Below are 22,953 nucleotides of genomic sequence, written 5' to 3'. Positions count from 1 at the left end.
CCCTCTTCTTTATCAATTTGTCATCATCTTATTATCCATCCAAATATAATAAGTTATCAATTATGTGTTCAAGAAATAGTTGCTAAGTTATTAGTCTGTGCTAGGATACGAGGTACTAGGGATGAGGAGATGACCGTAACACAATGTCTTCCATACTCTTTCCCGTAGGCATCCTTAAGGACCTCACAGGATAATAAGGAAAATGACAGCTGGCATATAGCTAATGCTTTTGCCACGAGCTCGTGGCTTGCTGAGGTCTTTCCATTCATGCCCTCATTTACTCCTCCTGACAACTCTGAGAAGTATGTCTTGTTATTCCAGCCACTTCATAATGACCTAAATAATTTATGCAAACTCATACAACAAAGAGTTGGAATTGAACCACGTTTTTCATTTCAAAGGGATATTAACTATCTGCAGTTTATTTACTTCTGACATATACAAGATACACTCTGTGAAAAAAAAAAACCCTCCACGTACAGAATACACAAAATAAAAGTTTCGATATTTTTAAATTCAATAATCCTTACATACCCAATTGTTTTGCAAATGGATATTGATACCTTAAAAATATTTTGAAGACAAATGGCTGCTTGTAGTCTTCTTTTGAATTAATCATTTTAAATTGACTTTGTATGTCTTGAATCAAGATTTTTCTTTCTATAATTTATAGATGAGTTCTCCATTTGTAAATAGATGAATTCCTACACAGGTCATAAAATCCATTTTACTACACCTGATCCCTGTTGCCCTTAAATACGGCAGAAACATGTCTGTTGTGCCTCTAGGTTGTGCTGGAGTCTCAGGCTCTGATATCTAGTCAATATCTACCTAATGGGACATTCCGGATCATGCATGTCCAGGGGCCAATATGCCACTCTGTTCTCTTTTCCCACAACTCCACTCCTTGGACCGTGTGGTAGCAAAGATTAGCCAAGTAGGAGAGACAGGGGCCCTATCCATGCAATATAAAATAGGTAATTCAAGTATGTATATATATATGTGTATATTTATGTAGATATACAGTATGTGTGTGTATATATATATATATACATATATATAATATAGTATCTTCCCATCAACCCTAGAACACAAAATGCAATAGATAGCAGTGTTTTGTTTAGAAATGGGGGGGCATTACAACTATTTAGAGGACTGTTTTAGGGAAGGATAATCAGAGCTAATAATTACAAAAACAGTAAATTTTTTTCTAGCACTCTGATACCACAAAAAGCTTCATCATCATCATGTTAGCACACTTCCCATTTTCCCTCACTAAAGAAGGTTTCTAAGTGTATACTTTGCATTTGCTTAATCTACCCTTTCACCAGGGTACACTTTTCAACATGGGTGTCTTAAATATTTACCTGTAAAAACTGGATGAAACCACGCTGAGAAAGCAGAGAATATAAACAAAGACTCCCTAACATTGTTTTAAATTTTTTTCACAGAGAGATCTTTCTGATGTAAATTGCATAAATGTCCTTTTTCTGTCACTTAAATTAGAATGCACTTAATAGATAAACTTACCCTGGTTTTGTGTCATTTACTACACAGTGATAGGTAAATGTTCCAAACATCTGAACTCCTAAAATTCCATAAAGAAGTAGAAAGAAAAGTAGGAAAATTGAGACACTCCATATTTGTTCTCCTGATCGCCTGGAAAATAAAAGGTAAGCAAAATAGGTAAAACTCACAGTAAGTTTCATAAACTTCTTTTCTTAACTTACACAAATATGTTCTTACTTTAAAATGTTTGTGATTCTGGTTCTTGGCAATTCGAACCGGAAATAAATCCGGAATGCCCGGATCATAATTAGTGGTCGTGGGATCCTCAGCATGCCCCATGGTGACATCTGATCAACTATATCTGCAATTTCAAACACCTGTAAATTAAGAGATGGATAAATAAGTTTAGATTTTTCCTTAGCTTCACTGGTAGTCATCAAATACATACATAACAGTACAAGGAACTGCACCCTCTACCTTGAATTTCATTATCCCTCACTAAAATCAATTTTCTTTCCAGTACATTTTGAAGCCTCACCTGTCTTAAGAAGAACAAATACATAAACTAATAAAGGTGCCATTAATCTTGTTCCTGTCAAATTCACCAAGGCACAGTTTTTATTCACAAAAGCAAATGCCCATTTAGAATACAAGAAGGTATGCTAAGTCTTCCTCACTGAGGATGTTTTTTGATGGAGGCTTTGGATAAGGGGTTAAAATATTATGAAAAAAAGAACTGTACCATTTACTAATAGGCAAAACGATAATTAGAAAATGTTTGTCAATCATGCAATAGTTACTAAATGGAAAAGAACTCATTACTATGCAGGATGAAGTTAGACTGTTGGAGAGATGAGCTTCATAAAAATAAGGAAGCAACGCTTATGAACAAACACTCAGATGAGCTGGCAGAATGGGACTGTGTATTTTTTTTTATTCTGAATTTTTTTAAACTTTTTAAAAGACAGGGTTTTGTTCTGTTGCCCAGGTAAGAGTGCAGTGGCATCATAATGCAACCTCAAACTCCTGGGCTCAAGCGATCCTTCCACCTTGGCCTCCCATAGCGCTGGGATCACAGATGTGAGTCCCCCCTAGTCTTTATTCTGAATTTCCAAATGAAAAATAGAAGAATAAGCTCTAGAGAGAAGCTTCACAGTACTGCATCTAAAGTCACCATAATGTCATGTACATGTAAAATGTGTCCAAAGGGTGGGTCTCATGTTAAGTGTCTTACCACAACCAAATAAAAAGCAATCAAATCAAATCAAAAGAATAGATTAGTTGAATTAAACACAAAATCATTCCTGAATGAATGCATGGGAATGAATACTATTTTTTTCCAGGAAAATCCCTCCTTTAAGCCTTTTTAATACAGATTCACTATTTCTTACAATAAGGCATTTTATATTTGCACTATAGTATTTTACATTGACTACTATGTATACAAATATAAGTCTATGTAGCTATTTTAGTGAAGATTTTGGTACATAAAAGACTAGAATTTTAATTTTTAATTTCAATTTTTTATTTTACAAATACTGAAATGTCACTCCATATTTTTCCTTTATTTCAATAATATGCTTTCGTATCTGTTTAATAAGGAATAATTTCCTACAGATTGATTTTCTTACTATAATTCACAAAAATATCCAAAAATAATTAGAATGCTAAATTACTTGATTTTCTATCAATAAAATGTTTGATAAGATAGAAATACTAATTATCCAGATTTGATCATTATACATTATACATTTGTATCAAAATACACTCTCTACACCATATATATGTACAATTATTATGTGTCAAATAAAAATTTTTTTAAAGTTCAAATTTGTCAGAAATCAAAATAAACAACTTGAACACTTCTGTTAAAATAAAAAATGAACATAATGTTGGAAATTTCACAATCATATTTGATTTATATTATATTAATGCTTCTATGTTAGATTTTCAATGCAAAATCATGCCCATTTTTGAAAATACCAGTTTTATAATTTAAAAAAAATTGAATTACCTGTAACACCAATGAAACCCAAAGGCAAAAGACCATAAATCCATCAAAAACACACCAGCGATCTTTCACATAGGAATTATCCCCCTAAAAATAAATTTCAGGCAAAATTAATACTTTTAAAAAAAATCCGTGGAGGGAAGACTTAAGTAGTAATTCAGGAAAAGCTACACATAAATTTTATATCATAATTGAACAAACTTTCAAAAGGAATACTTTTAGTATTTTAAATGGCATTATTTATAAGGAAAATAACTAATGAAACACAAATAACTACAGATACATGCATGTAAAATTTTAAATTTCTGTAGAGAGAAAACACCACTATGCCTTTTTACTCTTAGCCACACAAACTCTACCACTTCAGGAACCAGAGACCATCCTTCCCAATAGGCAGTTTAGGTCCTAAACCAGCCATCTTCTGAAAAGAACCAAGAGTACACAGTGGTCAATTTGAAGACCTTTAAATATGTGTGGTCAACCACCAGTAGTGGAAACATTAGCCAGAAATTTACCTCAAGCTAAATGAAGAATAAACTTACTTTAATTTGCAATGAAAACTTACATTACCTTTAACTTTAATTGGGATTACATATGTAAAACAGAAAGGAGAATCTATTCTGACAATAGAACATATATTTTTTAAAAATGGGAATTTTAGAAAAAAAATTTCCTTTGGGATACCAAAACAAAACTTCCGTGAAGTTAGAACTAGAACTTCTCTTCAACAGAAAAAGCTTTGCCTTCTCAGGATTATCTCCTTAGGCCACTAACTCTGTTGTCATCCATGTAACTCAATTTTAATTCAGTCACACTGATCATTATTACGTCTAATTTAACTGCCTAAGAAAAATACAGATAGGAAAAGAATGCCAAGATCTTAAATAAAACCATAAAAGCACTACAGAATATTCAGGAAAATAAAATAATTTCTATAACCTTCCCCCATTAGTAGCAAATAGGTTATTAAAAGTTTGAGAGGTTCCAGAAATAATTTCTTGTTTGCAAAATGAGCACTATATTAAAGCACTTACTGGAAGTTAACTTCCCCAGACGTGAAGTACCAACTAATCTTAACAAACACTGGTAAGCACCTGCTTTGTATAAGAGGATGCCTAACCAACACACACAACAACAACAACAGCAACTTTTTTTGGTAGAAAAACATAGGTGAACATACCCAGCTAATGCATGAGGCGAAATAACTTACAGTGAAGCTGTAGACATAGTGGGAAAGGGGAGAGGTTAGTTCTACGGAAAGTTTAGGGAAAGCAATGCCAGCTCCTAAATGAATACACAAATAAATTTATCAGTGGAAAGACAGTCAATCAAACTCGCTGACTCATGGGTTTGAGAAGATTCACAGAGGACACCAGAAAGCAAACTCAGAGGCTCAGCTCTGGGTGAAAACGACCCTATTAAATTAAGGGTCCTTATCACCATATGATGATTTATACCCAAGCGAGAGAAAAATAGAATCTTAGGATGCGACTAATTATATAATCACACAGAAACATATGCACATATTAAATACACAACAAATAATTTAAGGATATTATAGTTGTCCTCAAAATCTCACAGAGCATCTTTTATCATAAGTATCTTATTTGTCTTGTATATTGCACAATTAATGGAAAATATAAATTAATCATAATGTAAATGAGGACAGTATTGTCAATGTAAGATTGACTTTTCTCTGAGCCTAATTTTGATTAGCAGCCAAAAATATCGTGGAAAACATATTGTTTAACGTAGTGTTTCCTTCCTTCATTTGTTTATTCACTCAACATATAAAGCATCTTTATATTCCAAGGAGTGTTCAAGAAATAGTGATATAAGAGTGAATAGAACAAAAAACTCCTGCCCTATGTAACTTGCATTTTCAATTCAATAAAATGTAAAATACAAACTGTCTAGTAAGTGTCCTGAAGAAACAGAAAAGTGTATATTTTCAAACTGGCTTTTATTGAGTGAAAAGAAACAATGTGGTTTTTACTCGTATATTGGGCAAAAAAAAAAAAAAGGAAAATGTTACTTGATTTTTATTTTAAGAACTAGACATAGCTGCGACTGTTTTTAAAATGCAAATACCTCTAAAAATGAGAACTGAAGTTTTGTGGGCCTCAGCAGGAAAATATTCTAAAATTGGAACAATTAATAAGTAAATGTTAGAAAGGAGAAAGAATAATTACGGGTCATTAGGTACACAGGCAACCAGATAGGATTAGTTCATGCGGTATTTTTTCAAAACAAGCATTATTATTCCATTTCTTTGGTGTCATAAAAAATGTTATATGTGGTGTCACTATAATTAGCTTCCTTTATTGCTCATCATTTGCTCTAGAAATGAATTAAAATTTGTTAGGATATAGGATGAGAGCTTATCATTATATTGAGGATGATTTAAAATTTAGCAAATGAGGATAAACAGTAAGATTTCCCCAAAAGAGCAACACAGAGGCCTAGAGCCAAGAGAGGAGAAAAGACATACTTTTTATAAGGTATTCATATATATATGTGTGTGTGTGTGTGTGTATTAAACAAATAGGGTTTGTCTATTGCAACAGTAAGAAATGGAAGGCAGAGAGTGCTTGAGCTGTGGGAAGAAATCAGCACTCTGGTGGCTGATAAAATGAGTGATTCAAAAGCTGCCCGTCTATTCTTCTAAAGGTAAGCCCCTGAAGGCTGCCAATAAGAAAGTAATAAAGTGTCACATGAGTGTTCAACAAGCAGAGAAACAAAACAAATTTAGAGGGATATACTTTGCAGTCACAAAATAATATGCACTCATGTAGTTTCATGAGCTCGTGATTTATTGCTCCGTGTTCCCAGGGCCCATCTGTCACTGTGTCTTAGCATTATTATTTATTACTGCAGCAGCACTTAAAGGATGCATGCTACTTTTACCTAGAAATATTGCCAGATGTAAAACAAACTGAGAATCGTCTGCAGAACTCACAGTCTGCAATACATGAGAGGCTCTGCAAAGACAGACACATCACCCAAAAGGTTTGTTTTTGCCTCTTGGGATTTGGAGAGCAAGAATGCTTCTAGGAAGAGGAATTAGCCGGGAGTGGCAATTAATTGGCAGATAGCTGCAAGCTTGGGTCATATTATGAAAGACGGGAACTGTTCTAAACGGATACAATTCTCTGATAAAAATTTAAAAAACATTTCTTGCTGGAAGGAGTTTCTGCTTCAGTTTCTCTTTCCAGAGTGAACTTCCCAGACACAGATCAGCTTGTGCAGCTCTCAGAGTAGAATGCCCCATGCGTCTCTCCTGGCCACAGAAGGAAGTCAGAGCTCCTCCCAGGGCCTGGTGCAGCTGGGCTGCCTGGCCGGGTCCCTGGTAGCTGTGACCTATGCATAGCCCAGCTGCTGCTGCTGCTGTGAGCTCTCCAAAGTACCAGGCTGTCTTCCTTTTCTCCCTCTGTGAAATCCCTTCCTTCCCTCCCTCACCACCCCAGCCACGCGAAGTGGTCCTTTAAGGCGTCCCTTCAAATTCCTTTCCAAATTTCTTCTGACATCCCCAAGCAGATTTTTGTAGTCTCTTGTGTGTGTGCACCCTCGTTCCCCATAGCTTTTACGGACCATTATTAAAGCTCTTTCACAAGGGCGGCGCCTGTGGCTCAGTGAGTAGGGCGCCGGTCCCATATGCCGGAGGTGGTGGGTTCAAACCCAGCCCCGGCCAAAAACCACAAAAAAAAAAAAAAAAAAAAGCTCTTTCACAAAACACTGACGGTCATCTCTCACTAGCCAGATTCTCATTAATGCCGATATTTGATATTTATATTTCCAAAAATGTCTGCCCATGGCCCACTGTGAAACTAGAAGAAACAATCTGTACATGTGCCAGTGGAGACATTTAAGTTGTTCATGAATCCTGCCAAAGACAACAGGGTGCAAGGCAGGTACCTTGCTCTTCTCCCTTCGGGCTAGACCATATGAACACGCTGTTTAATTACTTAACTATTTATAAGCATGCATCACTACCTTCCTATTCCTTAACTTTGCCCAAAAGGGTAGCTTTTCATAGCACCCAGGACTTTTATCCATCTGAAACATATTCTTCCCTCTGCCAATGAAGTTTAACATTCTTCATGATACAGATTACAACCTTACATTTTACCACCAAAGCATAATTAACACCATTTGTTACTTCTTAAAAACCTATGAACCTGTGAAGTAAAGCTGCTTCTTATAATTGATGCCATTGGCCATTCAAAAAATGTGGTTGGCTGATAGTACTTTAACGTAGTTTTTTGTCCATTTACATCAGAATATGATCCTGATTTTGCTGGGCATGTGCAAAACATCTACTACTGAGTTCAGGTGTTTAGCAGGCAGGTGTTTAACTAAAGTTTTTTAAATTATGGTAGAGTTAACTGATAAGAAAGAGCCCAGTAACTTGAACTGGAGTGATTTACGAAAGAGGCCCTCTAAAAAGTATTACAGAGCCCCTGTGATGGACCCAGGTATTTTTATTAGGATGTAGCTTCAATACCCACGATATTTCCATATTTCTCATGTAACTTTAAAAGGAAAACAGTTGTTTTGTGTTTCCCTTCAGCTAGGGCAGTACAAGATACCGAAATACTTTAAATGCTTTTATTATACAGAAATATGCAGGTAGATTGTTACATAGGTGTGAGAGAGTGAGTTGTTGATATTTGGAGGAATTGGTTGGAGATAACCCTAATAATTATATATAATTATAAATTATATATAATAATTTATAATAGTAATAGTTTTCCCATTTATATTAATGGAACATATGTCCCTGTTTTCTGACAACATACTATCTAACGTGTTGTCAGGAATATATTGAGTTTAGAAAATGAGGAGTGTCTGTAGGTGCCAAACCTGGTCTGCAAAGTGGGTCGGGCTCCTTTCTGTGAGGACAGCAGCTCTGCCTGGTTTTGTGTGTCCTTTCTCCTAGGACAGTGACAAACTTATTGTAAAACAAGTTTTTATTTTAATTTAATTTAATTTGCTGAACAAATAAAGGAAAATTTGGAACCACATTTGGGTTTAAGAATATAACTCTCTCTCATACTTGTATTACATATATATTAAATTTCTTTAATTTTCATTATTTAACTTTTTGGCAAATCACTGCGTCAAAAAATTAGTGGCCAATACTAGGAAGCTATAACTCGATTGCTTTTATTTTGAAAAATAAGGTTTGTGGGTTTGTTTTGTTTTGCACAATTGCATAAACTAGGTATCATTAGATAAGATTACCTTAATCATAGCTACAAATTTTGTGTGTACCATAAAATGGTCAAAACAGGCTAGCTATAATTTTATAGCACTATGTATAATGGGTGGGCAACAATACACTGCTTTGCTTCTATTCATATTTTGTTATGGACTAATGTGGCTTTATGCATGGAAAACACTTCTGCAAAAATAAAGGGTGATCATTTCCCAAATCACTGACATGTGAGTACATCAACTCACACTTGCTCTTTCACACAGAAGATAAGGCAGACAGGTACTCGCAGATTAATAACTAAATCTGACTGTTGCCTAGAACTGTGCTAGTTGGAAATTAGTGCATACTAATCATTTAATATTTGCACATCTATGTTCCAAACAATGTGAAAACTTATCTGGAAAAGTATATAAATAAAACGCAAATGATCATACTGCCCCAATATATGCATGAAAAAACCTAAGCTTGAGTCTTATAAGCAAACAAGAGACTGAGTGCAGTTACCTCTGCATTAAGTTAGAAAAGTATGAAAAAATAAGCTTTGTAGCAGGCATGTGGTTAACAAAAGTTTTGACAATTATGGTAGAGTTAACTGATGAGAGCAAAGAAACTTGAATGATTTAGGAAAGTGGTCCTCTAAAAAGTATTACAGAGCCCTGGTGTGGACCCATGTGTTTTTATTATGATGTACCTTCAACATCCAAGATGCGTACTTATTTCTCATGCAACTTTCAAAGGAAAACAAATTTACAAATGCAAAAATACAAAGCCAATAAAATTAAAATTAACAACATAAATTTAACGTGACAGGTGACATCTTGCTAAAACAAAGTCTGATTAAAAGTTTAAGTTTTAAATATAGAAACATAATCTCAAACCCAATGTGCTCATTGTTCTGTGTCTGTTATGACAAGCATGTTTGAAGATGTCTGTGGTACAAAAATGATAAAGTTATGACCTGGATTTCACATCATAAAAATGACAGCAGGCACCAATTTAGTTGTCACAGCCTAACAATAAGGGGGACCACTATGGCAAAAATTCAGTAAGGTGACACATTTAAAACCTGGTTCAGGATAATCAGACCTCACATTTAACCATAGTTAACTAAAATCTCAGCCAGCATTTAAACCGTGAATACCAGTTTTAATGAGAGATGAAACTGTGCTGACTACATCAGGATAATGTTAAAAATGCAATGTGACTAAAGACTGTACCACATTTATATGTAATCCAGTTATTCTTGAATACAAAAGAGAAAAATCACAGCCGATTTTAATTTTAAATTTCCGATTCTTACAGATTAAAAATAAGACAAATATTTTTGTCTTAGTAAATGGCTCATCATCTATATATTTAGGTAAATAAGAAAATGTTGGAAGTGACTAACTTATAGCATTTTTGAAAACAACTTGGTCGTAAATCAATGTTTTCCTTTATAACTATTGCTTCAACTTCTAATATTTAAATTATTAAAATGTCTGTTCCTTCAGTGCTCTGTTCTCTTGGAATGAATGTATAATTTATGTATCAAGTACACCCTTGTTCTTTTTATCATTAGATTGTGACAATTACAGCGATGCCTACAGTCACTTTCATGTTGTGAAATCCCAAGTCTTGCTTTATTAAATAACCTAAGACATAAAAGTTTTATTCTAGGGAAATGTCAGTCATTTGTTTCATTCAAGTTAGAAGCTTAATGAAGTCCACACATGGAGATTTCAATCATAGGGTTTCACCCAGACTATTCAGAGGTTTTAGTTCAGGGCAGAGGTTTCCATAGCCAGAAGGGCCAATTATGCAAGTGATAGGGTCATCCAAGGGCCTTTAGTAAATCACAAAAGATAAGATAGGATAGGCAAGGCCCAGGGGAGTTAAGTTACAAAGGCATAAAAGAGATTTTATTCTCCTAAGACTAACTTTCTCTCAAATTGACCTCTGGAGTTAACCTAAGCTTTTCAAAACCCAGTGCTTAGAAAAACTGGTCTAGCAACTTTGTAGAAGACTGAGTTTTGGAATCTTCCTGAAATCTGTTCATCGAAGTCATGGCGGGATGCCTATCCCTCTCATGAATCAACAGAATTCCACACAATAATTACTAAGAAATAGAGTTGGCTATTGAGTGGATACCTCAGAAAAAGAGCCTGAGAATAAATGGCAAAATTTGTAGAAATGTAACTCAACAGGCTACAAATTGCAGGTGAATGCAAAACAAAAGAAAAAATTAAAAACAATTAAACAACTACAACAAATGTCCCCAAGGCACTGCAGAAAAAGCAGAGGTAATGGAATTTCCTAACTTCCTAAGTATACCTAAAAGAAACCCTTTCCAAGAGAACAGAGACCCATATTAAAGAAACTCTTGGAGTACAATACTTGAGTAGGCAGGAACCCTAGGGCCAATGGATAAGAAGTTCTAAATTAGAGGCCAGCCGTCCAGAGCTCAGAACATGCTGGCAGGTGCACAGAGAGGCTCTAGTGTATTATGTATCATGGTAAGGACAGTGGGGGGACCCTCCATAGTGATCATATGTGGAAGCTACTCTGCCCAGTATGTGGGAGAAACTCCCATTTCCTATGAATGTTGCTTTGAGCAACATCAACAACAAAACAAAGAGCAAACTGTAATAAATATATCATAGGTTAAAATAAATGGAATGATACATAAACATATAACCAAAAATTAAGCACACAAAGCAGATGAAAACAATGATAGAATATGACTAAACGACCAAAAGAAATTAAATACAAAAGTAACACAGAACTTGAAGTAGGAAAGTACAGAAATGATGTCTAAATAATAGGATATCATGAAAAAAATCATTATTCCAGAAACGATTAAATAGAAATGAAACAACCATTTTAGAAAGCAGAGTAAACTAGAAGGAACACAGGAGGGAATGGACAGCATGCAGAGGACAGTAAGGAAAATAGAATGCAGAAAGCATAAAAATGAAAAGAAACACATTGAAAGAAAATGATGGACATCAAAGACCAAAACATACACCCTGGTGTAATGGAATACAAAAGGAATCTTGAAGAACACACAGAACAAAATAAAACAAATATCATGTGATGATTCCAGTAAAATATATGAATAACAGTGAGCAAAAATACGCATGCTCATGGAATTCTTGGCTTTACCAACAAAGGGAAAGGCTCAGTACTCAGAAGAAAATATCAAATTGCTTAGAAGGAAAAAAAAGTCTATTTCCAGTGGCCACATTTTAACCCAAAAGGCAATAAAGCAGCATCCTGAAGAATCTCAAAAAATGAAAATGTGAGACAAGCACATTCAAAAAGCTAGAAATAGACAAAGTAAGCCTAATAAAGGACTTTAATAAAAATAAAAGCAAAAATTAATAAGTTAAATCATTTAATTATTTAAGCTGGTTCTTTTTCAAAATATCAACAAAATAAATATGCCCATTGGCTAACCTAAAATGAAATGAAACAAAACAGACAAAAAATAATACCAGCCATCCTAACCAAAAAAGAAAAATATTCTAATCGAAATAACAAAGAATGCAGAATTAGGAGGACTTGCTAATCAGAGGAAATAAAAATTATTTGGAACTCACCATATGTTAACAAATTAAATGAATTAATAATACATAGTGAATAATTTCTTAAGAAAATTCACTTCATGAAAAAGATTCAAATAGACCAAGCAAGTCTAAAGGACAATTTCCACAGAAGAAACAGCAAGAATTGCAGAGGAGCCTCACCAAAGAAACACCAGGAAGAGCTGGTTTCACAGTAAATTTACACCAAATTTTTAAAGTTAAAAGATTCCAAAAGTACTCAGGTTATTTCAGAGCATGCAAGCATGAATGTGCGCGCGCGCACACACACACACACACACAAAAATGGGAATTCTACTATCAAAACATGACAATGACTGGAAAATTTTAAATAAGGAAAATAATAATAAATACAATCAAATAACACATTAAAACAATACACATGTATGGTGGTCCACTTGGGTTTTTTTTCCCCCAAGAATGTAAGGATGGTTCAATCTTAAAATTTTTTTTCTACAATCAGAGCTAAGGAAAAAAAATCATTCACCAAAACTCAAAATCTAGTCATGACACAACTCTCAAAAATTGGAATTAATGTCTGTTCAGTTAACCTGATAAAAAAGTACATACTTCAAGCCTAAATTTTTCTAATTACTTAATGGGGAAATACACCAGAGGTATTCTAGACAAATCAGGAATGAGAGAAAGATGTTCACTGTTTCTAATACTGTTCAAAATTTTATTGCAATGTTAGTCAATCCAATTAAATAATTAAAAGTAATAAGGGGCATAAGAATTAGAAAAAAAGACAAATACAACTTTGTATAATAGGATGATATGGAAACAAAACAGGAATTAGTGGGAAAACTGCTATACATAATGCAAGCACTTAATACCTTTAGTAAAGTTGCCAGATACAGAGAAATCAACAGCCTTCCTTTAAAAGAACAGTAAGTTAGAATATATAATAGCATATAAGACCTCATACAGATAGCAAAAAAGACAAAATTGAATATGAAAGCATAAATATAACCAAAAAATGTGCAAAATCTATGTAATGAAAACTATAAAACATTCCTATAAGACACAAATGCAGACTTGATAGACTGGGAAGACTGCCCATGATATGTGACAGGAAGCATCGTGCACGGCACTAAACCATAAGCAAAGCCTGAGACAAGGGCAAACTGGGAAAAATAACTACAGCTTACACCACAAAGGGCTAATACACACAGAGTGTCCCCAAAATCGGTAACTTGAAAACCACTCTTAAATATAGAAATGCACATTAAAACAACACCGAGTGGCCGTTTCCCTCCTGCAGATTGGCAAGCACCCAGAAGTCTGACGTATTTTCTGTGGACAGGTCAGGACACAAGCACCTGCACCGTTGTCCAGCCCGCAGAAACTACTCAGTGGTACCGTCTGGAACCAAATTGGCCAAATCCAGAATGTAAACTCTGCCACAAGACAGCAGACTCAGGTCTCCCAATGGATCAATGGCATCGAAAGACTTTTTTATAGGGTATGAGAAGCTAAGACTTCATAAACTTAAAGAGTCATCAAGGAGACTTAAATATAACAATCAAATATACTATGTAAACCTTGTTTGAATCCAGATTTGAAGAAAACAGCTGTAAAAAAACAGATATCTATGTAAAAAAAAAGATATCTATGATAAATGGGAAAATATGAACATAGATTAGTTATTAGCCTACATTAAGGAATTGTTAATTTTGCTACATATGATAATGGGACAGTGGTTATACAATTTTAAAAAAAGAAAATTCTGTCAGTTTGGCACTACATAAGGAGTTATTTCTGAAATGACTTTTTTTTTTCAGAATTGTTTTAAAATAAAACAGAATTGGCCAAATATTGATAATTGTTTTTATAGGGATTCATTGCAATTTAATATACTTTGGGGTATATTTATAAAAAGTCTATAATAAAAAGTTAAATATACACATAGTAACACATTGACCGTGATCATTCTCTTATAAGTATACAATGACACACATATCTAAGGGAAGCAAATAGAATTGACCAATAACTATGTATTATGCATTTCCTCATTAGATTCTCAAAATCCTGGTACAGAATGAACCACTTTCCCTCCAAAATTACCTACCTTGAAATGTCGATTCAACCAGTCCATGGAAGAGTCTGAGGCTCTAAGTCATGAATCAAAACCTTAAAGCAGCGGTTCTCAACTTGTGGGTTGCGACCCCTTTGGGGGTCTCCTGCATACCAGATATTTACATTACGATGCATAACAGTAGCAAAATTACAGTTTTGAAGTAGCAATGAAAATAATTGTATGGTTGGGGGTCACCACAACATGAGGAACTGTTTCAAAGGGTCACGGCATTAGGAAGGTTGAGAATCACTGCCCTAAAGTCTTCCTTACTGCTTCACTTTACCACCGCCCACCTAAACAGCACAATTTCAAATTCCTCAGGGACAGTGCCACCTATGTGTTTTTAACCTCAGTACCCTGTTTCCCCGAAAATAAGACAGTGTCTTATTTTAAGGTGTGCTCCCAAAGATGCGCTAGGGCTTATTTTCAGGGGATGCCTTATCGTTCCTGTAAGTAGGTCTTATTTTCGGAGGATGTCTTATTTTCGGGGAAACAGGGTAACATTTACTGCTACAGAAGCAAGAACTATCCTATGACAGAAATTTTCATCCTTTTCTTTTTCTTTCTCTTCATTTAAAAACATCCCCACCCCCTGAGTGGTGATATTGTTATGCTACACATTCATTTCCTTACAGTCCCAGAATTCCTTTCTGTCTCTTGGCTTTTAATCCTTCAATATCTTCAAAAACAGCTCAGGTTAATGAGCTGAGTATTATCTTGCTCTCACTTTATCATGTAACATTTTTGCTGCAACCTATAAATCCGTAAATATTAGAGTGACGCAGTGCTCTAATATCCCCAGTGTCACAGGGGATGGGTTCAGCCCTGGGCAGCATGTTAAACCCTACTCTGGACTTCACGAAGTTGGCAGTTAGATGTCCCAGTGCTTTGCCAGATATTTCAAGGTCTGGTGCTTCATAAAATGTAACTTTTTAATTATTCTCAGGCAACCTATTCCTATCAAACTCTGGAGTTATGCCTTTAAAAAAAGCTTCAAAATGAATAAAATAAAACGACACTTTGTTTTACCAAAATTAACACAAAAGCATTATTAAACAGATACAGACTTTCAAGGCATTGTAGTTTAGGTAAAGGACTTGTAAAGGCTTACCTTGACAATACCTCGGATGTGCATTTTTGCTATCATCTCTGCCGTGTACAGAAACATCAATAAGGTATCCAAAGTAAACGTCACATACTGAAGAGGAGGATAGTGCTCGAAGGTCATGGGCGTGTTCATGCAAACAGAAATGACGCTGATGATGGCGCAGATACGCAGCAAAGAGTGGACCCACTGCAGCAAGAGCCCAAAGTTACTGGAGGCACCATCAACGGGCAGCGTAAGCTCGTCTTTAAATGACATCATTTGGAAAGCATACTAACATATAATTAAAATAGTTCACTAGTCTGAAGGTAATAAAGTGCATATAATGTGCTAAATGTTTTCAAAAATTGTTATAATAGTTGTTTAATTCTCAAAGCAGCTTGTTTCCCACATGAACACACTAGGGCTCAGAAATGGCAACGGACATCACTTTGGTCACACTTTAATAAGAAGCAAAGCCCAGACTTAGCCTGAGCGGGCTGCCTCCAGTCCCCGATCGTTTCCTGGGCATCAGGCCAACACACAGGAAGACTGCGTTCAATTAAAATATTTGTTAGTAATAAGGGAACTAGAGGTGCTATTACTTTCATTCTTTTTGTTCATTTATGAACACCTAGAATTAGGGACCCTATTCTATTTACTGTAACTTCTAGCATCTAGCACAATGGCCTATCATAGGCTATCACAAACGCTTTCTTAAAATAAATTGATAACACATTCCATACATAGGGTTTTTCTTTCTGTTTACATCTTACATATAATGTCCTGATATGAAAATATATATATATTTTTTGAATCTGGCCTAATCCTACATTTTAAAAAGATAATAAATGGACTTTTTATTTTAGAGAATATATTTTATACAAATTTAGCCCAGACTATTCTTTCAAATTTTCAAAAAATAAGTTTCTGTACAATTTTCATAGTACAAATCTTCTGTCTGAAGGTTTTCCTTAAACCCAAAGTAAAGAAGAAAAGAATTAGCAAGGTAAGTGTGTATTCACCTGTGCTTATGTATAGGATATACAATCACTCACATTTCAATATTTTATTATGGAAACGAATATGTAGGATAAGAAATCCTTAATAGTATTGACAGGCTAAAGCCACACAATTAGGATTACTATCTAATTAATTAGTACACAATTCTTAAACAATTTAAATATGTTATTTACTGACTATCTTGGACATATATGCAGTGAGGTTAATTCTTTAACTTCTTATCTCCCTAGTGGAAGGACTGTAGGAGATGGATTCTGTAGCTATGCTGACTGCAGACAGCAGAGGAAACATGGAAATGCTAGTCGGAACTCTGAGGAGACTCTGACACTCGCAGGCTGATGAGGGGATTATAATATTTATTTGACAGCTCTAATATTTGCAGGAAGACATAATTCCACTAATTCCATACCATATAAGCCCCTCCCTGATGATTCAATTTATTTTAAGGATTGATGTACTTTTCATGCAATTTGGAAGCACTTCAATTAACATCAGTGTGTGAATTTAGCCCCATCTGAACTACCAACATAAAGGATGTAATTACACAAAAAAGCTTCAAAAGATAGGTTCTTCCACAACAAATCTGTTTGGAATTTGAAGAAAGAATTTAATTAAGCATTAATAATTTTTTAGTAAGTGCCTCGAAGGCTACATCTAGAATACTACCATCTTCATAAGTTCTCAGAAAGCTTGGTACAGGGTGAACACCAAGAAAAAGTGAGTGCTTTATTCCAATCACTTTTCTAACCAAAGTCCTGTTTATCAGAAACACTGGGCTCCGAGAATACAAGCACGGAAGGAAGTGACATAGCTCTGACTCAAATATTTTGTAGTCCAATAAACGAAACACATATACATGGGTAATTACAAAGGTTTTGAGATAAATAAAACTCATGGGAACAAATGAAGCCCTCTCAGCAACACTGATGAGCTGAAGTCCTCTCAGCAACACTGATGAGCTGAGCAAATTAATACCTGCACAGGTGGATCGGAAAGGACACTGTTGACTGTGTTTCTTGGAAGTGAAATAATGGGCCATAACCTAGTCCTTCTCAAAACTTTTAGTGCGACCCATATATACGCCATATACATGTATATACACACACAATATCTGTATAATATATGCATATTGTGTATACATATACAATAGACAATATATATTTACAAGATAAAGTTACACTATATACAATATAAAGTTATGTTTCTAAACTAGGCTAAGTGGAAAGAGAAGAGTTTCATTCTGTCAGCAGTGGAGGTGAAGGACCTTTCAGAGGAGGATGGGGACAGGGTAACACTTTGATGGCCATGGTGGAGGAGGAGGATTTGGTTCATCAGAGGAGCTGGAAAGGGCCTCCTGGGCCAGGGAACACCATGAGCAAAGGAAAGCCACAGGAGCAAGCCAGCAAGTTGGAGGAACGGGGGGCTAAGGCTCAAGCAGACAGAGTGTAGATTCAGGAATTGGGAGTTTCCGGGCAGGTTAGAACCTGAATATAAAGAGCTGCCAATTAATACTAACACATTTTAATTTGCAGTGACAATAATAGGGATGATTTAATGATTGTAAAGCAGAGGGGTAACATGAGCGAAAACAGAAAGGCAGAAAGCAGTGTGAACGGGCTGGAAACGTGGTCTGGAGGGCAATGGCAGACAGAAGGACAGCAGGAAGCCCCGGCAGGTCACCGGCATCACAGTTACGGGAAAGACAAGCATGCATGGGGCCACAGGACATTACATTTTGTTACTTCAGCACTGACTATGAATTTAATAATGCAGCTGCTCCCACTTTGTTTTATAGAGCTGAGATTACAAAACTGGTGAGCATGCGGGCCAGGTTGGCCGGGGTCTGTTGCTATGGTGTCTAGTAGACAGTGATACCTGCCATAGTGATCTTCCGCCCAAGGCCCCATCAACTCAGTTAGGCAGAGAAGGTAACGAGGTTCTTCAGAGACACTATCTGTTATTTCATTAACCTTTACTTCTACTCAAAACTTGCAAATCAGGAGGAGACCTTTAATTCCAAACCTGTGCTGACTGTCTCCCAGACTGCCGTGTGCTGAAACTGTAAGTAAAGGAAGTTTGTTAGCACAGCTGGCTCATCTTGGGCTCCAGCTGCCAATCAGCCTGCGGAATGGTGTTTTCCCCACACCGTGTGGCTGTGAGGATAGTGTGCGCCGTGGGGTGGGGAAGGAGCCCCACCACCTCCCACAGCTCCCTGTGTGAGTGATCGGGGCACTTCATTATTTCACGCAATTGTTCACAACTTTCAGACTCTGAGACTCACTCATATTCTCCTACAACTCAACCAGGTATTTCAAAATCAAAGGTACGTTAATTTTGAATTTGTAAGTCAAATTTCCCTTCGATCAGCATGTGCTTCTCCATACTTCAAAAGGGACACTTACTGGCTTGTTAATCCACAGTATGTCCGCGTTGTCTGACAAAGACTCATCAGGGCCAAAGTCAGTCACTGGCTGGGCCTCCACCCTGGAACTCTGCTTCCTCTTGAGCATGCTGAAGTTAGCTTTGGTGAGCAAGCGCAAAACCACAGTCTGGGGAAAGAAAAAGTTGCATTTGTCACCCAAAGCATCTTAACCTTCAAGAAAAACAATTGAATTCCCTTGTATATTTATGCGTTTGTAAAGCATCCATGGCTTGTCTCTAATGTATATTAATAACCACATGCAAACAGAAATCTTTTTTACTAATCAAAAGAAAAATATTAAAATTCATGTCAAAAATTTTGCTGTTATTATTAGACTGGATATCCCTATGTATATTCAGCATATAAAATCACCTAATAATTTCACCTCGTATTTTTTATTTTATAACCATACTAGACCACAGTATCTTCCACAGTATTTTTCTTCTTCTTTTTTTAAATTTATTTATTTATTTATTTTTGGATTACCATAAGGGTACATATGATTAGGCATTAATTTTATCTCATATTTTTAAAATTTCTATTAGAAATGAATATGAATAAAACCTGGGGCATGTTATTTCTCTCAACCCAACAGATTATCTTACATACTTCATAAGCATTTTAGAGATCACTGCTGTAGAACAGCTGGAGTAAAATAGGTTTGCCTACTGGGGTACTCGTGCTAGTAGGAAAGTCTTTTAGATAACTGTCTAAATACCTACAGCTTTCTACACTTAAACGTGGTCTGTGACCCAGATGAAATATATAGATCTTTCCTAGATCAGCTCAATTTTCTAATTTTGTTCTTTCAGAGAGGTTGAAGGCCAGAGAGAATGGGTCAGAACTCCCTCCATATGAAGCTTGTTTTCTTTTCTGAGTGCAATGATTATCTAAATTCTTCTGGCTACTCTGAAGTAAATCTTTCACCAAATTACATTGAAGAAGGAGATGGGCTTCCTGCTTGCCACTTAAATTTCCACAATTCTGAGTCATCCACATCCTGTTACACATGTCAACTCCCTATGGCCACTGCTACCACCTTCCACCACTCAGCAGTCGTTTGAAGGGGAGCCGATTACATGCCAGCCCCTCAGGACTCAGGAGGGACACAGGAGAAGAAAGTGAGAAGAGAAGTTACAAAGGCAGGTGGTACCCCTGAGTCCACCATGAGACTTCTGTCTTGATTAGCACTTGGGCTGAGTTGTAAAGGAAAGAAAGGATCTAACGTGTTTTGGATGTTTACTACATTTGAGGCATAGGGCAATGATGCTTTATTTAGTCCTTACAATAGGCCTACAAAGAAATCATCTTGTCTTTCTACAAACACTTGAGAATTTCTAGCCTCCAGGCAGGTAGTAACTTGACCAAGTGCATCTGAGCAAACTTGAAATTTGTCTCTACTACAAAGCCTGAGATGTTAAGAGCTGACCATGCTGGTGCTGAAGACTCCCAGGAGAATTTCTGACATCAGGGAACAGAGAAAAGGAGGGCTGCAGGCAGCACATGGCTGCGCCGAGTCAGGACACGCCAAGTTGAGAAAACATTATAGTTTAGTTTGATCAGGGTCACAGGCTTTCCTACCCCTGTTCTGTGAAGCTAGAGAAAGAAACCTAACTGAGAAACCTGGCTGCCAGTTAGCGCAGACGAGAAGCACAAGGACGTGTCTGCAGGAAGTGTGTGCAGCTACAGTTTCTACTAGAAAAGAGACTAAAACACCAAAGCTCAAGACAAAGCAGCTCTGAATCTACGCCTGTGTCTGAGTGTCTTCCTCCGCCACCATGTGTTCCTTGCTCTACCTGGGTATGTGTCTCTGCCTGACTCTCCTATTCCCAGAAGAAACCAAGCTAATTGGTTTAACATGTGGTAGGTATTTCCAAACTGTTATTGCCCTGAATTTTGACTTTGAAGATGAGCTTTGCAGTAGCTGCACGAATTAATTTTATTTTACATAATTGGAGTTAGGGACTCTTAACATCCTAGGCAAATATATGCAGAATATTCAAATAGTGTTTGTTCTCTGATATACTATGATGTGGGTGGGAGCATCCGGTGGCCTTAATTTCACATGCCTTTTATGTATTGAAAGGCTGGGTATTCAAAATCTTTTAGACATCCTTCAGGGTGACACAACACAAGGGAAAAAGTAAGAGTCACTTCTCAATATAGTTCAAAGGTTCTACCAGAAAGTTCATAGACCTCTCCACAATCCCTTTTTCACTGAGCCAATAGAGATTGATGATGTGCCATATGAATTCCATGCACCTCTAATTATCAATATGCCACCTAAAGCAAATTGATTTTTGGTTATCGATTAGTTTATCAAGAACAGTACATATCTAGATTTTGTTTTTTAAATCTCCACTTTAGATATATTTGACCCACCAAAACAATGCAACTCTAACTAAATGACAATGGCCAATACTCACTTTTACTCTCACTTTACCTATTGCCAGATGAGACCCACCAAATCAAACTATCCCTGAAATGATCTAAGCTCCAAAGAAACATGGTTAATTCACACCTATGTGAATTCTCAACCAGTTGTTCATGAATCACTGAAAGTTTGATTGATTTAATGATATCAAGATCATATAAAAGCTTTCAAGTAGTAAAATGAATTTAAATGATAAACATGTGAGGAACCCAAAATTAATTTGGGGCAGTTGATTTGTAATCTTTTACAAACAAAAATGTTGTTTTATACCCTCATTCATGTTGAATCAATATAACTGAGCACAGAAAACCTGTTATTTCCCTGATAAACACTAGTAGGAATATTTAAGTATCCTAGGTAAGCTTATTATGTTGATAGGAAATTGCTTCTGTGTATGTTAACCTTATCAGTATTATGCTTTTATAAGCCAGTATTTTTTTTCTGTTTACCAAGAGCCCTTCATAAGGCATTGCACCAAGTTTTAAAAACATGGGTTTCAAAAGCTTTTTTACACTTACATTTTAATAGTTCAATATCAGAAGAGATGCTGTATAGTTACACTGTGTCCACTGATAAATCTTTTACTCAGAAACAGCTTGTAGATCCCACAGAAATAAATGTTTAAAACAAAACCAAAAACAAAGGATAAGAAACACCATATAGCAACTCAGGGAGAAGATATACCGTGGTTCTTTTTTTTTTTTTGGTAGAGACAGAGTCTCACTTTATGGCCCTCGGTAGAGTGCTGTGGCCTCACACAGCTCACAGCAACCTCCAACTCCTGATTCTCTTGCCTCAGCCTCCCGAGTAGCTGGGACTACAGGCGCCCGCAACCGTGGTTCTTTTATGTGATTTTTTTTTTTTTTTTTTTTTTTTGGCCGGGGCTGGGTTTGAACCCGCCACCTCCAGCATATGGGACCGGCGCCCTACTCCTTGAGCTACAGGCACCGCCCGACCGTGGTTCTTTTAAATGGCTATTTAACTATCCAATTTTTGTATTCCGTGATAGCAGTTTTACTTCTATTGGCATGTATTTTCCTTACTTCATTCCAATTCTCTTCACCACATTGAAATTAAAATATTAAGTTTTCTGTAACTGTAGGTGCTTGTAAGACTATAGGCCATCCTCCATTTGCAACTCTCTTGGGTCCGTATTAGTCTTTTGAATCTTCTATCTTCCAAGTGGTAGTTCACAGCATGTCCTTCTTGCTGTCCTCTAAACTTAACCCCTTAAATGATCATTGGTTCTTCCAGCTTCCATCTTGGTCTGTTGAAGTCCAGCTACTTTAGAGTCACAGATCAGGCTGCTTCCCCAACCCGGGGAGACCACACCAACTCCATCATCACTGGAGATTCATCCCAGCACACTGACCTTGGTCAGACATCCTTCTACTTTTCTCTTTCTTCTCATGTCTCAGATCCCACAGCCCTGAGCTTTCCAGGTCCCTCGCACACAACAGAAGGACCACACAGGTTCTCTTTACAAACATTTTCAATAGTGACTTTTTCCCCTGTTTTCTCATTCCACATATGTCCAATGGCCTTTTTCACTTTATTCTCATTACTTTTTCACTTTATTCCCATTCTC

General features: G+C 36.3%; 1 protein-coding gene across 4 annotated transcripts in view; it reads right to left on the bottom strand.

The window, feature by feature from the left end:
* Window positions 1-22,953, bottom strand: part of NALCN (sodium leak channel, non-selective) — a 334,788-nt gene that overhangs the window by 298,094 nt on the left and 13,741 nt on the right. For 3 of the 4 annotated variants that reach the window (XR_008374579.1, XM_053563365.1, XM_053563366.1), the window contains exons 2-6: window positions 18,912-19,058; window positions 15,514-15,696; window positions 3,524-3,607; window positions 1,747-1,886; window positions 1,531-1,659 (exon numbers count right to left, since the gene is read on the bottom strand). Coding sequence is in view for 3 of the 4 variants with exons in the window: in XM_053563365.1 (XP_053419340.1) it covers window positions 1,531-1,659; window positions 1,747-1,886; window positions 3,524-3,607; window positions 15,514-15,696; window positions 18,912-19,019 (644 nt within the window). In the remaining variant the exon portion in view is untranslated. Of the gene's footprint in view, window positions 1-1,530; window positions 1,660-1,746; window positions 1,887-3,523; window positions 3,608-15,513; window positions 15,697-18,911; window positions 19,059-22,953 lie in introns of those variants that run through there. The other variant, XM_053563367.1, reaches the window with a different exon arrangement.

The sequence above is a fragment of the Nycticebus coucang genome, chromosome 15 (assembly GCF_027406575.1).
Source record: "Nycticebus coucang isolate mNycCou1 chromosome 15, mNycCou1.pri, whole genome shotgun sequence".
Lineage (NCBI taxonomy): Eukaryota > Metazoa > Chordata > Mammalia > Primates > Lorisidae > Nycticebus > Nycticebus coucang.
Note: the sequence above shows the minus strand (reverse complement) of the source record. Positions and strands in the feature narration are given on the sequence as shown.